The 22364-nt window shown below is 47.3% G+C and overlaps 7 protein-coding genes across 7 annotated transcripts; 6 read left to right on the top strand and 1 right to left on the bottom strand.

Moving 5' to 3' along the window:
• Positions 1–220: 220 nt before the first annotated feature.
• Positions 221–2497, top strand: F4817DRAFT_367346 (S-adenosyl-L-methionine-dependent methyltransferase; the record flags this gene model as incomplete). The annotated part of the gene is made up of 1 exon (XM_049307108.1): positions 221–2497. The coding sequence occupies one exon, from the start codon at positions 221–223 to the stop codon at positions 2465–2467; it is 2247 nt and encodes a 748-aa protein (XP_049156457.1). The 3' UTR covers positions 2468–2497.
• A 4000-nt stretch (positions 2498–6497) lies between these two features.
• Positions 6498–9584, top strand: F4817DRAFT_205104 (uncharacterized protein). Its single transcript, XM_049298628.1, has one exon. It carries the CDS (start codon positions 6679–6681, stop codon positions 8974–8976), a length of 2298 nt encoding a protein of 765 aa, XP_049156456.1. The 5' UTR covers positions 6498–6678; the 3' UTR covers positions 8977–9584.
• A 600-nt stretch (positions 9585–10184) lies between these two features.
• F4817DRAFT_205124 (UROD/MetE-like protein) lies at positions 10185–11618 on the top strand. Its single transcript, XM_049298630.1, has 2 exons — positions 10185–10942; positions 11004–11618. Exons 1-2 carry the CDS (start codon positions 10303–10305, stop codon positions 11570–11572), a joined length of 1209 nt encoding a protein of 402 aa, XP_049156455.1. The 5' UTR covers positions 10185–10302; the 3' UTR covers positions 11573–11618.
• A 415-nt stretch (positions 11619–12033) lies between these two features.
• On the bottom strand, positions 12034–13150 carry F4817DRAFT_205109 (S-adenosyl-L-methionine-dependent methyltransferase). Its single transcript, XM_049298629.1, has 3 exons — positions 12849–13150; positions 12511–12777; positions 12034–12401 (listed from the first exon to the last, which is right to left on the bottom strand). Exons 1-3 carry the CDS (start codon positions 13050–13052, stop codon positions 12225–12227), a joined length of 648 nt encoding a protein of 215 aa, XP_049156454.1. The 5' UTR covers positions 13053–13150; the 3' UTR covers positions 12034–12224.
• A 692-nt stretch (positions 13151–13842) lies between these two features.
• On the top strand, positions 13843–15388 carry F4817DRAFT_346104 (uncharacterized protein). The gene is made up of 2 exons (XM_049304345.1): positions 13843–14107; positions 14168–15388. Exons 1-2 carry the CDS (start codon positions 13956–13958, stop codon positions 15273–15275), a joined length of 1260 nt encoding a protein of 419 aa, XP_049156453.1. The 5' UTR covers positions 13843–13955; the 3' UTR covers positions 15276–15388.
• Positions 15389–15630: 242 nt separating this feature from the next.
• Positions 15631–16662, top strand: F4817DRAFT_367345 (uncharacterized protein; the record flags this gene model as incomplete). The annotated part of the gene is made up of 1 exon (XM_049307107.1): positions 15631–16662. One exon carries the CDS (start codon positions 15631–15633, stop codon positions 16660–16662), a length of 1032 nt encoding a protein of 343 aa, XP_049156452.1.
• Positions 16663–18730: 2068 nt separating this feature from the next.
• F4817DRAFT_367344 (uncharacterized protein) lies at positions 18731–22028 on the top strand (the record flags this gene model as incomplete). Its single annotated transcript, XM_049307106.1, has 6 exons — positions 18731–19022; positions 19072–20124; positions 20176–20732; positions 20803–21053; positions 21109–21446; positions 21499–22028. 6 exons carry the CDS (start codon positions 18731–18733, stop codon positions 22026–22028), a joined length of 3021 nt encoding a protein of 1006 aa, XP_049156451.1.
• Between the last annotated feature and the right edge of the window lie 336 nt (positions 22029–22364).

The following is a 22364-nucleotide window of genomic DNA, read 5'->3' as shown; positions in this document are numbered from 1 at the left end:
ATACCGTCTTACCAACGTTGACATCCGCTTTTACTACCAAATCAACAATCTCGTCCTGCCATCCAAACCATAAGTGGTAGGCAAGTTAGCCCTCTCACTATTCTGTCATCTATCCCACTTATTCTGGTCCATTGAGCTTGACACTACACTACCAAGTACTCACCAGATTCAGACGAATTAAGCCACTGACATTATGATCATAGTTGACACTTAAATGACCATGGATCCGGATATTGATTCGCTGCACGGCTCTGGGGGAAGCCGCCGGCTTAGTCCACGGGGAGAGTCGGAGGAAGAGCGCCCACGAGACAGCATTCAAGCTGGTATTGAACGTCGCTTTCGAGAAATGCCATCACACGTTGGTCGTAACACTGTTAACGATGGCGAAGCTGACCAGCCCGAAGATGACGAGGCCTTGGCAGAGGATATTGCTCAGGTGATCGAGGTGATTGATCTAACCGTGCCTGAGCCTGTAGCTGCAGCAAGAGCACCACGAAGACCTCGAGAGAAACCCGCAAAGCGCAACCCAACAATAGTCCCGGGTCAGCGGCTAAAGAGACATGACTACGAGAACCAAGTACTAAAGCGTGGTGTTCTCGTTGAGATGGAAGCAGTTCCAGCGCTACGACAAGCATCATTCCTGCTTATCCAGTATATTATCCTCACTGGGGATGACATCGTCCTCCGAGGGCTCCCTCTAACGCGCGCGAGAAACTTAAGGGGTCAACTACCGCGACTCCGGAATGAACTTATCTTTATGCTTGAGATCGACCAAGACGACCACCGACCTGACGAGGAACAAGCGGCGATTGAGATACCTTTGAACAAGGTTAGAGGGGTTCGGAACTTTCTCATCACTAACAAGGACTTTCCCGAACACCGGTTTCCTAACGGAATCTATAAGGATACTCACGAGATAGAAGAGAGAGGAGTCCTCATATGCCGTTGGAAGTGCAGAACCATCTGGAGCGATGCTATGAAGCGGTGCAATGGCAAGCCTCCTATCGAATTCGAGGTATCGCGTATGACCTACGAGGAGGTGCCGAAGGAAAGATACCGCACCCCTAGCTCCTGTTTGACAAACAAGTGGCGCGGCGGAATAGTTCGCGGCGGTTCGTTCGTCCCGGGGCAGACAAATGACTCGCGGATGATGGTAGATATTGATGACCCTGAGGACCAATCTGGTGAATTGCCCGATGAATGGATTCCGAGGAAGCCAGGGCAGCAATATACATTTGGCGACATGTTCTGTGGAGCCGGAGGGACATCATGTGGTGCTAGGACTGCTGGCTTTCATATCACGGTGGCTTGTGATTATGCAAAAGGGGCCTGCAATACTTACCGTGAAGAATTTAGAGAAGCAGAATTACACGAAGATGATATGTATAACTTCATCATGTCAAAGCAAGCTTCTACTAACCATATTGACGTGCTTCACCTATCACCACCGTGTCAGTATTGGTCGCCGGCTCACACTACTCCCGGCGCAGGCGATGAGGCGAATATCGCAATCCTGTTTGCCTGTCATGAACTGGTTAAGGTCTTTCGTCCACGAATTTTTACGGTAGAACAAACTTATGGCATCCTCCACTCGAGATTTGAATATTACTTTAATGCTCTGATCCACGGGTTCACTCGGTACGGCTATTCCGTCCGATGGAGAGTAGCTAACTTGCTTCAATGGGGGGCTGCCTCGCAGCGACAGCGGCTTATCATATTCGGCTCTTGTCCAGGTGAAGAGCTACCACCATTTCCACCAGCAACGCATTCCAAGGATCCAAATCCTGACCAGGGGACCAAACCTTACAAGACAGTGAGGCAAATTCTAAAAAAGATTCCCCGGGATGCGTCACTCTACGACCCCCTCCATAGCACCCGCAAGCTCAAAGAGCTAAAACTTAACCGGTGGAATCCTGATGCACCGCTTGCCCGTACTATTACCTGCGGTGGTGGCGTAGGAAACTATCACTACAGTGGGAAGCGTGACTTCACACTTCGAGAATACGCAGTACTACAAGGGTTTCCGGTGGACTACAACTTCCAGCAACCAGAGCAGAAGCGGCAAATCGGTAATGCTTTCCCACCCCTTGTAGTCCGAACGCTTTACAAGCATCTCCGCAGGTGGCTGGAGCAGCAGGATCGAGTGTATGCTGATGGTGAACTCTCGGAGTCTGAGGACAGCGATAGTGGCAACGATGATGATATGCGAGGACAGATGGAAGAACCTGCTGATGATAGCGAGGTCGAATATCTCGGAGGGCTAGCAATCGACCGGAACGATAGCGTACAATATCTAGGGGGGCGATATTTACATCAGCAAGGTAGCGAGCCACTTACCATTGACGACTCGGAGCCAGATGCTATGGCCATAGATGCCATGAGCGAAGATGTTCACAGTCCTGACATTTGCATCGATGCAGTTCAAGCGGTAGGAAATGATCCTTTTCATCCAATCCAGATTAAGTGAAAGGAATGGACATTGGTCATAGCATTTACGCAAGGGCATTGTGATTTACAGCACGACTTTGGAGGAATTTCATCGGGTTTGCAGTTACATTTAGAGGATATGAGCACGGGTTCTAGCACTTCTACTGAACCCCCAAACGCGAGTCGCGTTATTGTGCTCTCTATGTGAGAGGATAAAGCTAGGCATCGACCGATGCAATTTAGACAGACGAGATAGATCAGATCACATTTGCTACCGAGTTTACGGATGATAGATCGCAAGTTCATAGGCATAATGAGATTATCTACCCTCTCCGAATAACAGTGTAGCGTTGGTTTCGACGTCTCTATTTCCTTTGGCAAATTCTTAACCCCTGAGTTATTTTCATTTCCATTTCGTGCCTATATATGTGACGCAGTAGAACTAGACCTTTCTTATTGACTTAGAACGGTTAGGCTTGAGACTATTATAAGCTTATATGCATGAAAACACACGCGAATCGTAAGATCCGGGGATATTAACCGTGGTAGCATTCTATTTCCATAGTAAAGGGGTCACCGTCGAGTCTGGGTAAGGTTTAGAAGTTGTAAGCGATACTTCACGAGAACCAAAGTATGCTGAGTATGTAGGCGGTGCATGACCTATTACAAACCAAAGCCTCTATCAACACGCAGTGTCCGCTTGCAGTGAGGTATTAAGGGGTCCGTACAGAGGCTTAGAAGCTGTGGGTTATGTTCTCGAGCACGACGATGAGGCTGGTAGCGAGGCGAGCTTGTCAAATCGGGTTACGGAGCCTACGACAACTCACTCGCCTTGCGAGCAGGGGAAGCTGTCGTGTGTGCTCACCAGGGGTGAAAGTCTAGAACGTGAGAGCTGCGCCGTTGGCCTAGACTAGTCGAATATGGGAAATGCTGTCGAAGTTACTATTGTTCTGGGAGGACGAATCGGGGATGGCTTGGAAAAAGCACGTCAAAGGGGTAATGCTGTAGGTATTCGCAAGACATAAAATTGCAAGCATATCAAATCGTTGGTAGCTAGCATTTCATTAAATTTAGGATACTCGTCCGAATTTAGCAGTGCCCTTGAGGGTTGAAAGAGCCGTGTTGTCCGTTTATTCCCGTGGCTGTTGGAGATTGTCTGTATTGAAATTATTGGTACCATAGGCAGCCTTTCTCCAGCCTCTCTACTCAGTTAGCCGTCCACAGTAGTACGAGTCCGATAGAGGCCAAGAGACAAGAGGGGCCGCCACGCAGCCAGAATCCACAACGGAAGAGGCCGTCTGCAGAAGCGGACTTCGCTAGTTGAATGCATCGGACCCGAAGCCCTAAAGAAACCCGCCGACCTACTGAATGGAACTTACACTGTTGCTCGCCACGTCTTTGGGCTAATTAAGTAATTAGATCTAGAAGTAAACACTATGTGCACTGCGCCACTGCGTGCTAAGTCTTTGCTTTACCGGACTTTTTTCTTCTTCTTTTTTTCATTTAAAAAAGTCTAGAAATTAAAGAGTGATATAGTATCTACGGCATTGGCCGCTTTTGCGGGCGTTTGTAATGGAAGAGCTACTTCGTAGTCTTATGTACCTAGATGCTGAAGTCCTGCTAAAACCCGACTTACACAAATAGCAACAAACAGCAACATGAGTTCTCGGGACGCTCGGCATTCGCAATCATCCCTGTACAAAGTAAAGGAACAAGAAATTATGAGGAAATCTGACGATTCTTTACTATAGTACTAGTTAGTATATTGAAAAAATTTGCTTTTGTCAACAGGGCGCGTTACGGGTTGAGAGAGCTAGGATCCAATTTGGGATTTAAGATCTATGGAGATGATGTTGCAATGCGGCTGCACAGCTCGTCACTTAGATGTTCCATCTGAGAAATGAATACGAATGTACGACGTTGGAGACCCAAAAATTGGAGAGTTCTAGACCGTCGAGACCGTCAAGTCGTCGCTACGGATTTAAATTTGGTAAGATGGCTTTGGGCTGATGTGCCGGACGGATGGTAGCATTTCAGATTGGAAGAGCTTACACAGTAGCCGAGATATATCAACCGGTTTCTTCCTTAAGGGAAGGGTACATGCATATACATCTAGTACCTGGCATATGGGACTACAGCGGATGGATCCGATCTCTTTTTAGAGTATACATACATGTACGATAGGGCAGACCGGAGAGAGGACAGCTAATTTCAACATGCAGCCGGTCGAGATGCAGTAGCTGACATACTACATCATGTAAGAATCTCAAGGGAAGTTGTGTCACTATAGATCGATGCGTTCAAAGATAGCTAAAGTAGACTCTGCATAATAAGATGAATTGTCATGCATATGTAGTAGTGATCATGTAATTGAATTCATTCCTATGCGTGTTGCTCTCAATCTCCAAAATCGTGAAATCGATTTCCACTAACTACCTAGGTACCCAGCTTTTCATCCTAGCAGCAACATTAAAGAGAGATTCGGAGTGACGCACACCCTCGAGTTAAACTGACATGCCTCGACGTGACTCGTCATAAAAGAAAGAAATATTTACTGTGGGGGAATCCGTGCGAGGAGAGCGCATGGACACTAACACTAAAGTCAACATCAGATGAACGGGAGATTATTACCACAGCTATTAGCTAGGGTACGAATTCGACCATCTCGATATCCACGTTTTATTAATATATATCTTAATTTCGATCTATCAGATCTCGGCAACTTCGTCTATTCGTGCAAGGAAGCTAGGCTAAGTACATACCTACATATGCAAAGACACCTTTTATTCTATATAACGGAATATGTAAGATTTCGCGAGTTGGATGTGAAGGTCGAGACTTGGATTTATTGAACCAATATAATATAGTACTAGAATGAAGAGTCTGTAGCGTAGTAATATAGATTTCAACGTAGTGCTAACTAGGAGCAGTAAGCTTAACCGTTAAACATCGACGATTCGCGGTTCTTATTCCGCAAGCTGATATCCGAAATAAGGCTGCTCAAATGCTATTGGAAGCCTTCTTTTCTACTTCCACTTCCAAATAAATCATTTACCTATGTAGTATACGGTGTGGTGTCGTTGTGATAGTGACTGCATTCTGTTCCTGACTAGTCACCCTCTGCCCCTTAATTAGCCATGCAGGGCCCTGGGTTGCCAAGCTAAAATGTGCCGATCATCATTTTAAAGGCCTGCCAACACTCCTAAAGCTTACTGCTCTAGCTTCACGATACATGCTATACGCGTATAATTATAGTAGCAAATAGAAGTACACAAGAAGTTAGGCTTTTTAGCTGGTCGATGCCACATACATAGTACGTACCTCATAGTATAGGAACCGAAAAGCGATGCGAGTAGGTAAACGTCATCCCGACGCACAGAAACGTTCGGCAGAGAGGATCAACATAATCTTCAGTGGCTTGAAAACATTAATCAAACCATGTACCTTAGGTACTTATGCGTATAAGCGTCTAAATATTAACGGACTTTATATTACTGCGAGCTATACACTATACGTAGGACGTTATATTTCTTAGCTAATAGTGACACGCGATATCTTTCATTTTAGACGCGTTCAAACTTGTGATATACTAATGTACTTTTTGCATGTCCAATCAGATCAGTAATACTCGTTAGTATGTACCTAAGGTAGACGTATGTTCTCCTTTTCCCAATCTGCCACTCAGCCCCCTTCCTCTTTTTCTTGGTATCTTAATACTAGGCGCCCGTGCGTATGTATCCGCTCATAACCCCACAAACTAGCGAACATTACCAGGATATAGAAAAGAAAAAACCCCTGTCGACAGGCCTGGAAGCTCCACAAGTGAAGATACTGAAAGGAGGTGAGAGGATTCAGGTGAGCCTCGCCATTGGGACGCCGGTCACTTAGGGCAGAACTTGACGATCTGAATTAGGCCCATAGTACTGACCGCCATGCTGCTAGGCGAAGAAATACTCCGAATTCATTGCATCGCCTAGTACTGCCAAATCACGGGTGGCCGGGTGGCGATGGAAGCCCACGCCACGTACTCCCCTTGGCCAATGTGTTGATGCTAATTTCAGACGAAGGCATAGAAAAGAGAGCCTATGCCGTCTCTTACAATGCCTCTCTTTCCTCTTTCATTCCCATCAAGCTTCGGCCAAGATAGTCACTCTTTTGTGCTTCCGGCGTAATCATTCTTTTTTGGAATATTTACTATTCCAGTCCATTCTTTAAGCAGTTGCTGTTTTTTGCGAAGTTTGATAAAGAAAAATGCGTTTCTCTACCCACGGCTCCGCGGCCGTGGCCATGGCGGCCCTCGCCAGTGCCACTGCCCCGGTCTCTGAGCGCCATCTCCTCGACCTTTCCAAGGACCTGAGCCAGCCTATCTCTGCTAACGTTGATTTGGGCGTGGACTTGAGCGGTACCACTCTCGTCGCCGGTGTTGTCGCCGGTGTGGCCGTTCCCCCTCTAGTCGGTGTTGGTGCCGATGTTGAGGTTGAGATTGTTTGTGACACTTGCTTCGTCAAGGGTAACATCAACGCCAGCATCTCTCTGGACAATGTTGTCCCCGCCCTCAGCCTGTCCCTCCAGGGCATCGAGGCCAAGCTCGACCTCGACGTCAGTATCGGTGCTGCCGCCGTCATTGCTGTCAACCTGTTCACCCCTCCCGCCCCTATCTCTCTCCCCCTCCCTGGTCTTAAGGTTGATGCCCTCATCTCCCTTGACCTTATCATCGGTGTTGAGACCGCCATCGACCTGTCCGCTGGTATCGACCTGAAGCTTGTGGAGGATGCTACGATTGTGACCGATATCTTGGCCGGAAAGATCCTGGATGCTGCTTTCTCTGGATTGTCCGTCCAGGTCCTACCCATTGAGGTCCGAATCGGCTGCACCAGGCTATTGGCTGATCTCCGTCTCCGTGTCGAACTTGGTGTTGCTGCCGAAGTCGACGTTGACGACATCATCCCTATCCTTGACCTCCCTGAGATCGGTGCCGGTCTCGAGGTTGCCGTCTTCGCCAACTTGCTTGAGTACGTCGGTTTCTTCTGCGCTACTCCTTCGTGCCCTCTCTCCAAGGAGTCGTATGGCCTGAACGTTGGTGCTGCTGTGGAGCTTGATGTGTCTGTTGAGGACCTTCTTTCCATCCACCTTGCTCCTACCATCTCCACTGCTCTCCTCAGCTACCCTACGACAACCATCTGCGAGCACCCCTCGTACACTCTGTCGGTCCCGACTCTTACCGCTACCTCGATTTCCGCCTCTGTCACTGGCTCTGCCTCTGCTTCTGAGTCCGGATCTAACTCTGGCTCTATCACTGCTACTGGCTCCGGCTCTGCTTCCGCTTCCGCTTCCGCTTCCGGATCTGCCTCTGCTACTGGATCTGGTTCCGCCTCCGGATCTGCTTCTGCTACCGGCTCTGGTTCCGCCAGCGGCTCTGGCTCTGCTACTGTCTCCGGCCCCGGATCTGCCAGCGCCACTGGTTCCGGATCCGCCAGTGCTTCTGGTTCTGGATCTGCCACCGGTTCCGGCTCTGAGTCCGCTACTGCTACCGCCCCTGGTTATCCCATTGGCACTGGCTCTGGCGTCATCTCTGTTACTTCTGCCACGGCTCCTGTCTCGGCTTCTATCTCGGCTCCTATCCCTACTGGTGGCTCCATCACTTCTACCGTCACCAACGTGCAGACTTTCACCATCACTCAGTGTGCTGCTTCCGTGCCTAACTGCCCTGCTGGTTACGCTACCACTGCTACTGTCATCCACACTACCGTCTACACGACCGTGTGCCCCGCTACTCAGACTGGTGCTATCACTGCCCCCCCGCCGAAGCCCACTCACAGCAAGCCTGCCACTCCTGTGACCTTCACCAAGACTATCGTGACTCTCGTCCCTTGCTCCGAGGCCTCGACTTTCACTCCCCCCACCAACATCCCTACTGCTCCTTACCCAACCGGTGTCAAGGCCGTTCCCAGCACCACCCCCGCTGGCAGCCCTTCCACTAGCTACCCTGCCGGAGCTCCCTCTGTCTCGAAGCCCGCTGGTATCCCCTCTGTCACCGGCCCTGCTGGTCCTTCTCAGAGCGGTCCCGCTGGTACTGCTTCTGCCAGCTACCCTGCTAGCTTCGTTACCGTCCCCGGTGGCAAGCCCTCTGGAACCTACCCTCCCGGTGGTAACTCCAACACTCTCCCTGTTGGTACCCCCAGCAGCGTTCCTGGTGGCCCTGCTTTCCCTACCGGTGGTTCACCATCTGGCCCTGCTTTCCCTACCGGTGGCTCGCCTTCTGGCCCGGCTTTCCCTACCGGTGGCTCGCCTTCTGGCCCCGCCACCCCGACTGTTGTGCCTCCTTATCCCACTGGCCCCATCGGCGGTGGTTCCAACAGCACTATCCCCGCTGCTCCTACGTCTCCCCAGACTTTGAGCACCTATGTGCCCAGCGCCAGCCCCGTTAACCCGGGTTCTTCTGGCTACCCCACCATTCCGGGTGAGACTCCCATCCCCACTGCCGGTGCCGCCAAGGTTGGCAGCGGTATCGCTCTCGCCGTCGCCGGTGCTTTCTTCGCTCTGCTATAAGGGATGAAGTGATATATAAATAAGGATGTAGTTAGAATAGGGGGAGAGGTCTTCTAATATGTAATGTTTCATTGGAAAGCAAGCGTTAGGCGTGTTATCATAGCTTTGGTATATACCATTCATGTTCATGACAGCTTGTAGATTTAGAAATCTAGGTCGTTGACTATTATTGTTTGTGCTATTGCGTGTTGTGCTTTGCCAGTGAATATATGCCTATCTATTTATCGTTGAGAAATTATCATTGTGTGCTAATGTGCTTTTGCTACCCAGATCCTCGATTTCTTCGTGTATATGTCCATAATGTGAAGCCATCCTGTTTACTATTAACTAGTTAATCTAGTGTGTTGTTATTGGATCAATTTCCCTACGTACTTGAGGGCAATTCTCATTGTCATTGTCATCTCTTAGTTTTGCAATCCTTCATTATATCGTACTCTCTTAATCCTCTGGTTCCCATCTATTCTTCTCAAGTGTAGGAACTATTTTATTATTTTCGAATGGTTTCTTAGCCTAACCTATTTTATTGTCTTTCCCCTTGAATTGTCATCGGACTTATGATGCATTTAGTGTGTTGTTAAACCCGTTGGCTTGCATTAATTAGGCGGTCACGTGGACCCCCGATTTATGACATCCTGTGATGTAACACTATGATAAAGCTGCAACTATTCCCACATCTCTTGCCTATCAACCCCTTTTTAATCGTAATAGTAAGGGTTTTTACGTAGTTGAATATAAATCCCACAATTTCTCAATATTCAACTGCCGTTGACCGCCGGATCAACTTGGCTTACACGAGAAGTTAGGTCCCGACTAATATATTAGTTTGGGTCCAACGGTTACGAATCCCTCGATAAACCCGACGCTCCTGTCCTACCAGAACGCTTTTAGCTAGTTCACCCTTTTCATGGCTTCGGCCGGTTCGGTCTCCGCTCTGCTTGGTCTGCATTTTCGGTTGGTCTGTTGCACCAGAGGCATAGGCTACGCCACACGATCTCACGTTCTTCCCCGCACCTCATCCCGCACTAGGGATTCTTGGGAGGATTATTATACCAACTATGAACTAAGGATCGGAGACGCCTGCTTACTTTAGAGGATTTTTGAAAATTTCCCTTTCAGCTTTATATAAAAGGAGTTTTGTAACCGACCCTCTTGGTGAGTGAATTAAAGTAGTAATTATATTTGAGTCTTCTCGTCGCCCATGTGCCGGTCAAGTCAGTCTGTTTCTCACGTCTCTTCTATTTACGTAATAAATTCACCATTAGAAATCCGGAGTAAGGAGATCAAAACGCCGAAACATTAGATACCCTACACTTTTATTATTTCAAAATGGCCCCTCCGTTCCGTGCCGAGCACTTAGGTTCGCTACTGCGACCCGAAGAGCTGCTAAATGTGCGTGAAACCATCCGGGACAAGGGTGTCTCGGAAGAGGAGGCAGGGCTACCGGCAGTGGAGAAGAAGGCCATTGGCGATGTAGTTAAGCTGCAGCAGGACTTAGGCCTGAAGGCTGTCAACTCGGGCGAATACAACCGCACCCGGTTCTGGGGTCTCTTTTGGGATGAGATCGAGGGTACCATCCGCCTCCAAGATGCCGACGCTAGCATGTTCCGGTTGTATCACCCGGATGTTGTTAGTCTGATCGAGACAGGCAGGAAGGTTATGCCCGGAGAGTCCGTTATTGCTGGAAGCAAGCTGTCGCACAACCCTGCCAAGGCGGTGTCCAATTTGTCTGAACTTCAGGAGGTCCAGGCATTCGTTCCGAAGAGCGAATGGGGCAACATTAAGCTCACTATGATTGCACCGTCCTGGTTCCACATGAGGTACAAGCAGGGCCAGGCCTATACCAAAGAAGCCTATGCCAACGACGCCGAGTACTTTGCAGACGTCGCCAAGGTTTACCATGCCGAATTAGAAACGTTATACAAGGCCGGGCTACGAAATGTCCAATTTGACGACCCTGGCATGGCTTGTAAGTCTGCTTTAAAATGTTTCTACAACACTCTTCAGGCATATGGCTAACAAGAAAACAGACTTCTGCTCCAAGGACTTCCGAAAGGGTTGGGAAGAGGACAAGGACAACATTGGGACATGGGAGGACCTTCTTGACGCCTACATCAAGCTATACAACGACTCCCTTGCCGGCTTACCGGCAGACTTCCACTCAGGTATCCACCTGTGCCGAGGTAACTTCATCGGCGGAAGGCACTTTTCTGAGGGAGCGTACGATATAATTGCGAAGAAGTTATTCGAGAACCTGAACGTGAACACATTCTACCTCGAGTATGATACTGAGCGAGCAGGCGGCTTTGAGCCTCTGCAGTTCCTCCCTAAGGACAAGAACGTCGTGGTTGGTATCATCAGCACAAAGTTAAGACAGCTAGAGGATAAGGAGGAGACGAAGGAGCGCATCTACAGGGCGGCGGACTTCGTAGCAAAGGGAAGTAGCCAAACCCGTGAGGAAGCCCTGAAGAGAATCTCCATCAGCCCCCAGTGCGGTTTCAGCACCCACGAGACTGGATACCCCTTAACAGTTGACGATGAGAAGAAGAAGCTATCGCTTGTGAGGCAGATAGCTGACGAAATCTGGGGCGAGCCCTAGATGTGTATCTATATATGTGTACATGACATAGGAGTTCTCGGGTGGGAGATGATCGGTTGTGATTTGCGGAGGTTTAGCGGCGCGCTATTGGCTACTTCAACAGTCCAAAAATTCGGGTTAGACAGATAAAGATGGGGAGCCGCAGGTGCGGCGGCGGGTAGGCGCATGTTTTTGGGTATACCCACGGAGAATCAACTTCTAAGACGTACATGACAGGGACTCGGCCTACTAGGGACACGAGGAATTTTTGAAAACAGCCGATACCACACATGATCTATAATCTACCCGTTATACAAGGGGTACGATTGTAACATCGAATAGGTCTTGCAGCTGCGGCTGGCGTATCCCGGTTAGCCTCATACGCTTTCATAATTAGAAAGCGATGGTCTAAAACTTTGGAGCCCGGCGACGAGCTGGCTATCTACCTCTTATGGAAGTGTTGTGAACTTCAGAGTAATGACTGCGTGGTATCTCCATGAACTAAGACATACCACTGTCCCGTCGTAATTTGAGACAGGCGTAAGTTGTTGAGAAAAAACCATCATCCTCGGTATATTCTCTTAAATATTTGGGTGTGTGACTACTATAATTGCGTAGTGACTTTGAGCCTTGGTTGCATTTCGTAGATCTTGGAGAATTGATGAGATGCGCTTCAAGGTTTCGTCTTTGTCAAGATAAAACCGTGATAGCCGAAACCAGAACCATCACCGAGAACCTCCATCTCGATCTCCCAGCTAGTTCCTTCGCAATTCAGTAGAGGTGTTATGAAATGCGGCTGTCGGTATGTCACGTAAAGGAATGCCCCATCATCTTTGAGGACTCGATTTACCTGCATAGTATCAGTAGGCGTCCTGTATGAATTGTATACAGAATAGATTAAGACACAAATAAAAGCGACTGCGTATATTTAGAACAGCACGTCAGTAGTTAAGACCTACCTCGCGGATGTATTGACCAGTATTCTGTTTAACATCGTCGGGTGGACTCCAGGGACTACCATGGATCATCGCGTCTAAGGTTCCCTTATCAAAGGCGACATCTATGGACTTTTCAGGGATGTCATCCAAATGGCGGACATCACCATGCTTCCATTCGATACCCTCCATACTGGAGTGTCGTTTAGACATGAGATCCACGACGACCGTCGAAAAGTCGACACAGAGCTGGTTCTTGTACCCCCTTTCCCATAACCCCACCGGCACGTCCTGCGAGATACGTTAACCATGTTAATCGTTTCTTATACGAATAAGATTATTTATTCGCTGGGAAAACATACACTATCTCCCGACCCTAAATGTAAAATTCGCGGATTTGTGTTGGGACTACGGGTTTGAAAGAGTCTCCGATCAAGAAAAGCCTCGAGTTCAGCGAAATTCCTAAACCACTCATGAGTTGGTCGATCTCCTTCGGCTTGAGCATAACGCTGATCCCAAAAGCTGGGATGCGCGAGACGTTCATTTTCTTCGTCTGATGATCCCATTTCGAGAACTCTTGACTCTTGACTCTTTTCAGCTCGAATCTGTCATCGCAACCCGAACGACATACATGTATCTTTTTAAAAGTACCTCTGCATTTCTTTAACGCCTCAAGCCGTTTACAGGGATTAGGTACTGTGGAGTATCCACGTGATACTTATCTAAGACGGAGCAACCTTGTTCCCGTCCGCCTGTACCTACGGATGATGAATACCTGGATCCTATGTAAACGGAGCGAGCTTATTAACTTTGTTTTTCGTAACGCCAACACCGGTTTTGAAGCTGGGAAACTTGGAAAAATGCGCATCTATCGGTCCACTTATCAGTTTTACATTGTGAAAATTACTATTTACTAAGGTATGTATCTTTTCCTAGTATGTACAGTTCCTACCATTATGTTTTACTACATAACCCACATGCCGATCAGGGCTTTATTGAGCTGCAGTTTTCCGGGTCCATGGATTTCGCTTATGCAGGTACGAGGCTTGTCAAGATCCCCCAATCATCTATATCGAATGCCTGCGACCCTAAGGTACCTCTACCCATTACATTTCACAGGTATCATGTGTGCTTTATATTCGGAGCGCATTGCCATTCTCTAATTACAACAAGATGCTTTTGTGATACTATATTTATATTTATCGCAGAAAAGAACTGGTAGGGCTGATAGGTACCTACTTACCTCTTTTAAACTTTTAAGGCTAGGTGCTTTAGGTTAGACAGATTTCTATGATAAGCAATTATAATAAATATGTATTGCGTCACTTACATGGGCAAAGTACTATCGATAATACGTCATCGTCTTCCTACAAACACATATTGAACATTTAACTCAGAATAAAAGAATTCTTAAACCAAAACTCTCCAAACAAAGCAATCATCTAAGAAACAGATATCAAAGAAATACAATGGCGGAAATCGCAGCTGGGATCTGGGCAGCAGAACAAGCCGTCTCCACGAGCATCTATGCTGGAGCGGCTGGTTATGCCGTTGCAAAATCTACTATGCCCCTGAAGGCAACATTTTCACAGATTGGATCTACGTCAGATGATGCCTCAAGGTATGTGCACTTTCTACGGGATTTATCTTCTCGTGTTCATATTATACTAATTTGCAGAAGGTCTTCACTCAATAGATCTCATCATACACTCACCGTAGTTGGTGACAAAGCTTATATTTTCGGAGGCCAGACGAGTCAAAGAAAACTTGCCAATAACATCCACTTCTTAGCACTGCCAAACGCCAGTTCTGTTGTACCTGAGTATCAAGTATTGCCCGCCATTGCTGCAGAGAATGACGGGCCCGTGCCTAAGCCGCGAACCAAGCATTCTGCTTGCGCGTTAAATAACCGCGTCGCTATCTACGGGGGTTGCGATGAAGCCGGAAATCTCTTGGATGAAGGCCCTATAATATGGTTATTCGATGTCGAGAAACTCACATGGAGTACTCTTAAACCTTCTAGCCATCCAGAGAGAACGCCACCTCCGAGAAGCGAAGCACATTTACTCGCTCACGATGGCAACCTCATCCTCATCGGTGGGATAAATTCAAATGGTGAAGCGCTAACGGACGTTTGGCATTACGATTGCTCTACTGAAATTTGGAATCAGCTGCCGCATACCCCGGCCGCCGTCACGAGTGCAGCAATTTCGGGACACACGGTATATGCAATCTCTAGCTCTGATACGCTTGGTAGTGAAGTGCATCATCTAGAAATCCAACCGTACACTGAACCGGCTTCAACCTGGCAGACTATCTCGTTTCCCACAAACCCTTTAACGCCAGGACCTAGACCGAGGTCTCATGGTGGGTTAATACCTATCACAACGGGATACGGTCGAAACTATCTCCTCTATTTCTTCGGCGATCGTCAAGGAGAAGCGGAGAAAGGAAATCTACTGCAGTGGAGCGATCTGTGGACCTTTCAACTTCCATCTAGTGATTTAGATGTCAAAGCGACTACCACCATGAACGAGGCGATCAAGCCGGCTAAGATCAAAGATCAGATACGCTCAAAGCTCGGTGCCGATACGGGCGCGTCTAGCTGGGCTGAAGTTGAAGTACAGCCCCCCGGTGACCTTAAAGCACATCAGGGTAAGGTTCATCCTGGTCCGCGAAGTTCGTTCGGATACGATATAACAGCTGATGGACGGGGTGTCGTACTATGGGGCGGTTGTGATGCAACCGGAGGATCGGAGGGTGACGGATGGATTATTGAATTCTCATAGAGCTGCCGTTCCGTGACACGACAGGTCTCTATTGTCAAGGATCTAATTAAAACAAGGACCGCTAGATAGGACACGAGATAAAACGGGAAATTGATTTATTCTGTGAAATTCGCATTTTTCTTTAAGAAAAAAATAAAAGCATTCAACAATAGACATGTTCGCCTTTCTGAATATGCTTTGTTAACATCGGGTAATGAAAGGCGCCTTTGGCTTAAGTAGTAGATAAAGGTTTGCTTAATAGGGAAGCGTTCATATTAAACTTGAATTCGCATAATAGAGAAAGAATTTTGACGATTTTGACGCTTTATGCACTATTTTAAATTATATTCTATCTCAAACTAAATACGTCCACAATATGGGTAGAGGTTACAGCATTGCTTCGGTCTACGATACCACTCCGTATCACGCCTACTGCCTATCTGAAGGAGGGGATGAAGATGACGATGTCTGCGTATGGGATGAAGGTCCAGAGCTTTTCGATTTGTATGATAGCGAAGATGAGCGAATAGTCGCTGAGATTCATAGTTCTATCCCCGAGCGTGATTGGATATTCCGCAGCAAAGCACGAAATGATGATACCCCAACAACGATACGGCCTGCAGCGGCAAATAGGAGAGACAGCACCATCACAATATTAGAAAATCCATCCAAAGATCCAGAAAAACTAACTGACGATGAGTTCCAAGAGCGACAGATCGCCTATGCACTGTCGACCGCTCGGAGGAATCTAACTAGAATGTCGCAGTTCATGTTAAAGTTGGAGTGTCGCGCAGGGAAGATCACGAAAGAAGGCATCAAGCACACCCTTGATGCTACTGTCGCCGACAGTACTGACGCGGCTAATCAATATCCTACTTACCAGGACGAGCTCGAGGAAATCAAACACCTTAGCGATAATGTATGGCAGCGCTTATATCTCATCGACCGACACTGGCGACAACAGAGCCGCAGGAATCGCGATGCTGAGGGGCACAGCCCCCCCATCGAGCTTGAAAGCGAACCAGCCGTGAGGGCATTCCTAAAAGAAGAACGGCAGACTAACCCCCTAACAAGTAGCGATTCGTGTTATTATACAGCTGCCAACCTAGCGAGCGGGAGGAGGTTTGAAGACTGGATTACTTACCTGAAGAACTTCTGCGAGTTCAAGGACGACCCGGCCGAGGAGACTAAGCTTGTGCATCTAGCCTGGCGGTTCTTGGACCGCGAATTGCGTGGGCCGAGGCCGACTAATCCTGCGTGTATTGATAATTTCCTGGCCGAGCTTAATGGCCAATACCAGAATGGTGCTTTTGACGAGGCGATTAAGAATCCTGAGAAGCGGGAGAAAGATGATGATAAGGCGTGGGGGGCTATCAAGAGGTTTTGGTTTTCGAGGTTTCAGTCTTAAGTGGTAAAGCAATTAGAATTAATATATGGACTTATTACATTGATGAGAGTATGTTTCTGGGTTAATGCAGGGGATAGAGCTGTGAGGTGTAAATGTCTTTAGGTAGATGTGTACCTAGTATTCCCCCTATTAAATAATACATGTAGTTTTTTATGAACCTATATTTCCTTAAGTTTCTACATTCCCAGGATCAATAATCAGAAGCTGGCACTATGTACTGGAAGTCAATTTTCAACGTCGTTAGTAGGATGTGGTTAGCATTTCGAAGCGTAGGTTGATATAGGGGCGTACCCATGTAGCCCTCGGGGCCCTAATACTCCCAGCACGGAAGTTCTTCCCTCACGGAGGTAAGTTCGAGACTACATTAAGTGTCATGCCAGATTTCAATCATTGTGTCTATATTACGAAGCTACTTCGATTTACATTGCCTATTGTTTAGGTACCTTTGTACTGCACAGGCTGATAATTTCAATGCAATAGCTCACCGCGAATAGCTATTGGTTCCGTTATAGCCATTCATCACAAGGCAGTGGTATCCTTTCAAGGTTTGCGAACAATTCTTTGTATCTGCTAATAATCTCAAAGACATCTTTAGAAACCTCACCCAGGCTTTATCTTTCAGACAAGGTATTATCAGTTGCATTGTAGTGATGGTGTCATTGATAATGTAAAGAGTGGCTATGGAAATGTAACATAAGAACTATGTTAGGCCTACTTCCTAGTAACGAAATGAAACAATTCTATATTCTCGCTTTCATGTAAGCTACATGGGCAATTGGACCCCCGCGGGAAGCCAGTAGCTACGTTTACCCCCTTTTATCAAATCAGCCACCGAGTTCCTTCGCTCTCATGTTGTACACTCAACGGACTCCTCTACTGGGGTCTTCAAAAAATATTAACTATTCCACCGTTAAGCCTATGCTAAGTAATGATACTCCTGTAAAGAACCAGCTAGCTGAAATTTCAGGTAGTGAGGATCATGTTATTGATATCGAGAGAATAACTAAAGTGCAAGAGAGTATTTCGCCTACCACGACGTATTCTTACGGTAGCAGTTGCGGTGTATATTTCTGCGACTATTGTGCGCAGAACGGCTTGGAGCATTCCCCGGACCCGGAAGGGGATGAGCGTAACACTTGGATAAGATATATAGAAAGTGAGGGGTCGATGGCGGTCCTTGAATCGATGATAACCTTTCAGATGCGCCTTCTTAGCGTGTTAGTACCAGCGATCCTATTACTCGTTCTAAGGATATATATAGCAGCATTGTTTTAAGATATATAGGTTAGGTACATATCTAGGTAGCTTAGGTACCAAAGTAGGAATACTCGTCATAATATACTTGTTTGCTTGTTCATAACCGGCGTAACTTCCCTCCTCGTACTTCCTTCTCCAAGTGAATATCCTACATCGAATATACAACCCTACCTACTTCTACCTATCTCTCCCTACCTCTCCCTACCTCTACCTGCCAACTACTATCTAAACGATTCAACACCTTACAACACACCAAGTACCTTATCTACATCAAGACACAGCCTTCGCAACATAGTCTTGCTCCTACAGACTGGAGATATCTCACAGCTCTCAAGCACCACCAGTCCATCCGTCCTCAAATCATCTACTACTCTTGTTACCACATATATTTTTCTCTATTCTAGGTCTCGTCCGTATTCAGTATCCTAGTCACAGTGTAGGCGGCTACTCTTCTAAAACCTTCTCATTTGCCACCTTACACACGACGTCGAGCAGCTTCCTTACTTCTCGCTTACGGTAAGTAATCCCGGCAAGTAGTTTTTTCTATCCTTCCCAGCCCCCTCGTGACATCCTTACTACCAGCACTATTGCACATCCCATTACGTTTGACGATCTCGTATTCCTTACACCAGTGGAAGATACACCCCGCCGTCTTCGAGCGGGAAGCCTAACATCCGTTTATCTCCACCTCCTTGAGCAGTTCTTACTAACACACCTCACTGTACAGCCCACCCACGTAGTATCCTAGTATCACGATTACTGCCCAGTCTACGATCTCTTATCGTACCGGCGATCACGCCTACTGGGCAATATGTCCAATATAGGCACCGACGACGGAATAGAGGCACAACTGCCGGTTGCTGCTACTGACGCAACAGCGCAGCAACTGGAACCAGATATTTTCACATGGAACTCGTGCGGAGACTATGACGACCAGAAGCGAATTAAGATCAAAGAGGAAGCACTTGAATTCGGTCTCTTGCAATGTGAGAAGCTTATTCAAAAGCTCGAATCCTCTTCCCTCAGCAACTCCGGTACAAGTGACCCATTGGTTTCAACTTCTTTAGGGTGGACAGACGTCGAAAAATGGATCAAGAAATGCAGTAGGTATTTTATAGCTCTATGGAGATGCTATACTAACGGCTATTATAGAAAATCTTATTGCTACTCACAAGGAATTCAAAGTCCTCGTTGGCGTCGCAGGGCCAACCGGCAGCGGGAAGACGTCGGCTCTTAACGCCCTCCTTGGGCTAAGAGGGTTTTTGGCGACCAATAGCCAGGAGGCTGCCACGGCCGTGCCTTGCAAAGTATCCTACAACGACGACGATAGATCCTGGATGAAATACAGAGCCTGCGTCGTTTTTCGCACGAAGACCAAGCTTGTTAAGCAACTAAACGATTTCTTCCAAGATCTGAAGACTAGGAATGAGCTTCAAGCGGCAAATACCGGCGAAATTAATGACGAAGATGCTCTTGAAGATATTGATGCCCGACTAACACCTACCTTTGAGATGATTCGGACAGTATTTGGCCTTGAGGAGGAGAGCGTTGCAAATATGACAACTCAGACGCTTCTTAGTTTAAACCCGGGCGTCGTTAAGCTTCTTGGAGCAACGAAGAAGTTTCACGGCAACAACCTTGACCAAGTCTCAGAGCAGATTAAACCATACATAGATTCAACAACTGCAGACCACACAACGTCAAGCTCAGAGTTTGCGGCTTGGCCCCTCATCGACGAGGTGGAAATATTCGTCAAATCTGACATCCTCCGAAACGGGGTCGTCCTGGTAGATTTGCCCGGGCTTTGTGACTGGGTGGAGAGCCGGGCTGCAGTAGCCAAGGGTTATTTCCATAAGCTTGCTGCTACTCTTATTGTGTCGCCCGCCGTTAGAGCAGCTGATAACTCTACTTCCATGAGGCTCCTGTCGGATCATAAAGGATTATGCATGACGTTAGACGGGAAATTCAACAAGCGCAGCTGCTGCGTCGCTATTTCGCAGATAGACGACATTGAGCGTGAATCGGCTTTAAGAAGTCGAGAGGCCAAACTGGACACAGAATTGCAACAGCTTCTTGAAGAAGAGAAGACTTTAAAAAAGACGAAGAAGGACCAGGAAAGTCAACTGGCGAGAGCGGAAAAAGAACTAAAGCGTACTAAAACCGCCTTGAATAAGGCGGCCACAAAGAAATCGAAACCTCCCCGTGGTACGAAAACACGACCCTTTCTAGTAGCATCTCACTAATAGCATATTATAGGGGTATTCAAGAAAAGTTCCGAGGACTCGCAACTCCAAACGAAGAAATTACGAGCAGAAAATAATATCATGGACCTTAAAGAAGGGCTCGCTAAAACAGAGCGCGAGTTAGAGGGGATCACCAATCATATAATATTCCAATGTGTGAAGAATAGGAACACATTCCTCGAGAGCCGTATACAACGCGATTTCCAAAGAAAGAGATCGTCCATTATTCCCGACGACGAAGAAAACAAGGACATACGCGATGATGTAGTTTCTGTCTGCCCATTCAGTTCTAGAGCATTTTGGGGGTGTATTTCGGGCGAGAAGAATGAGCTTGTGGCTGGATTTCCGGAAGAGCGCTATTCAGGAATCCCTAACCTCTTCCAATGGATCCGCGAGGCCACCACCCCAGACCGCGAGGCCCACGCGCAAAGAATCCTGCACGAGCTCCATGGTCTCTACAATACGATTCGAACCTGGTCGAAGAATGAATGGGATCACAGCAGATTGCAGATCGATACGGAATGGGTGGTGCACGAAGTACTCCCATCGCTCCATGGCGGTATAAAAAAGGTACCGAATAGCATCCCATTTATTTCTAGGCAACTACCTGATAACCAGTACTAATATCGAGTGATAACAGGAGCTGGGGACATATTGGACGGAGCTCAACGAGTCTGTTCAGAACTGCAATCCCTTAGAGAAAAAGAAAGTATCAATTGGCAAATGTGTAAAGGAATGCGATATGGTCGTAAAGAACTGGGCGTTCAAAAAACCCGCAAGGACATCCAAAATACATTGGACCACATATCAAGCTAATATAGTCAGGAACGGGGGTAGTTTTAAAAGCAAGTCGGCCAGTGGTCTCGTCGACTATCACTGGATGCAAGACGTGTAAGAGTCTCTTCACTGTCTGCATATGTTCCAGAGTTGCTAACTTCAAAACTAGTTCAGATGTCTTGCTAAGGACCATTGTAGCTGACTGGCATCGGGCCTTCCACGAAGAAATCCCTGCAGTTCGCCGTCTTGCTTGTGATTCTATCGACACCATATGGGATGCATTCCTAGAGCAATTGCAGGCTGGTGTAAAGAGTGTCATATCTGAACTTTCACCACTCCTAGCGAAGATCATGCCTGATCTTCGCGTCATAAAGGAGCAAGTCAAAGAGAGGGTGAAGCAGGCTCTGGAGGGCATTATAAAGAATGCGTCCAAAGTTCATCCGAAAATAATCGATTCAATCCAGGGGAAATGGACCCCCGTATTTCAGCAAGCTCAGCTGATTACAGGTAGGTCGAGACTGAAGTTCACTTATCAGGCATATCTAACTTATACTGCTAGGGAGTGGCTCCTTTTTGAAGCGACGGGAGCATCTAGCTAAATTCCCAAAGAACAATGGCACCCAGATGTTCAATGCTGCCTTTGATAACACGAAAAATAAGCTCAAGGAACATTTCGACCTGTTTCCCGCCAGCCTCATCGATATATCCAAGTTCGCTATTGAAGAGGTCGAAGATCAGATCAAGACGGCTCTGAATAGCGCCATGTTGCCTGATAATAAAATAGAGGAGGCACTTAAGGAGAAGATTGAGTTGCAGAAGGATGTACGAAGTGTTCTGATCGAATGGGATTTCAAATGGAAAGCGAAGGGGACTATTCGTAGTCTCCATACGGAGGGCAAGGATGCTTCTATTCCTGATAAATACTGCTCTACCAGGGTCGAAGAGGACGAGGAAGATGAAGAAGACGAGGACAAGATGGAGATAGATGACGAGGGGCTTGAGAATAAGGACGCTGATGTTGAGAATAAGGACGCTGATGAGCTCGCTGGCAATGATACTAATGATAGCAGCTTCACTGGCGAAGCCTAGCCTCCCTACCATTCGCCACAGCAACATCCTCCGAAAATTCGACGGTGATCGATTGATTGGCTCCTACTGACACTCTGCTCTTGATCTGGCTCGACACCGCGTTACTTTGAAATACTCGATAGGAGGACCACCAAAATCTACGGACATCTGGCACACCAGGCCTACTATATTTGCGGTGATTTCTCCACATTTGACATGAACCACCGGGATTCAATGCTTGCTCTACCGTACTCGTGAGGCTTCACGGATGATATAATGCGATGATTTTCTTTTTCCACAATGCGCATGTCTTTACATGAACTACCTAAATAGCAAATAAATCGCGTGGATTCTAAT

The sequence above is a fragment of the Daldinia loculata genome (genome assembly GCF_022478755.1).
Source record: "Daldinia loculata strain CBS 113971 unplaced genomic scaffold F4817scaffold_47, whole genome shotgun sequence".
Taxonomy (NCBI): Eukaryota; Fungi; Ascomycota; class Sordariomycetes; order Xylariales; family Hypoxylaceae; genus Daldinia; species Daldinia loculata.
The sequence above is the reverse complement of the archived record's forward strand: the minus strand, read 5'-3'. Positions and strand labels throughout refer to the sequence as shown.

Bases quoted from the DNA above. Each gene is read 5' to 3' on its own strand.
- F4817DRAFT_205104 (XM_049298628.1), top strand. From the start codon at position 6,679: ATGCGTTTCTCTACCCACGGCTCCGCGGCCGTGGCCATGGCGGCCCTC.
- F4817DRAFT_205124 (XM_049298630.1), top strand. From the start codon at position 10,303: ATGGCCCCTCCGTTCCGTGCCGAGCACTTAGGTTCGCTACTGCGACCC. The intron at 10,943-11,003 runs GTAAGTCTGCTT...ACAAGAAAACAG, and splicing joins TGACGACCCTGGCATGGCTT to ACTTCTGCTCCAAGGACTTC.
- F4817DRAFT_205109 (XM_049298629.1), bottom strand. From the start codon at position 13,052: ATGGGATCATCAGACGAAGAAAATGAACGTCTCGCGCATCCCAGCTTT. The intron at 12,778-12,848 runs GTATGTTTTCCC...CGTATCTCGCAG, and splicing joins ATTTAGGGTCGGGAGATAGT to GACGTGCCGGTGGGGTTATG. The intron at 12,402-12,510 runs GTAGGTCTTAAC...GATACTATGCAG, and splicing joins CTGGTCAATACATCCGCGAG to GTAAATCGAGTCCTCAAAGA.
- F4817DRAFT_346104 (XM_049304345.1), top strand. From the start codon at position 13,956: ATGGCGGAAATCGCAGCTGGGATCTGGGCAGCAGAACAAGCCGTCTCC. The intron at 14,108-14,167 runs GTATGTGCACTT...AATTTGCAGAAG, and splicing joins ACGTCAGATGATGCCTCAAG to GTCTTCACTCAATAGATCTC.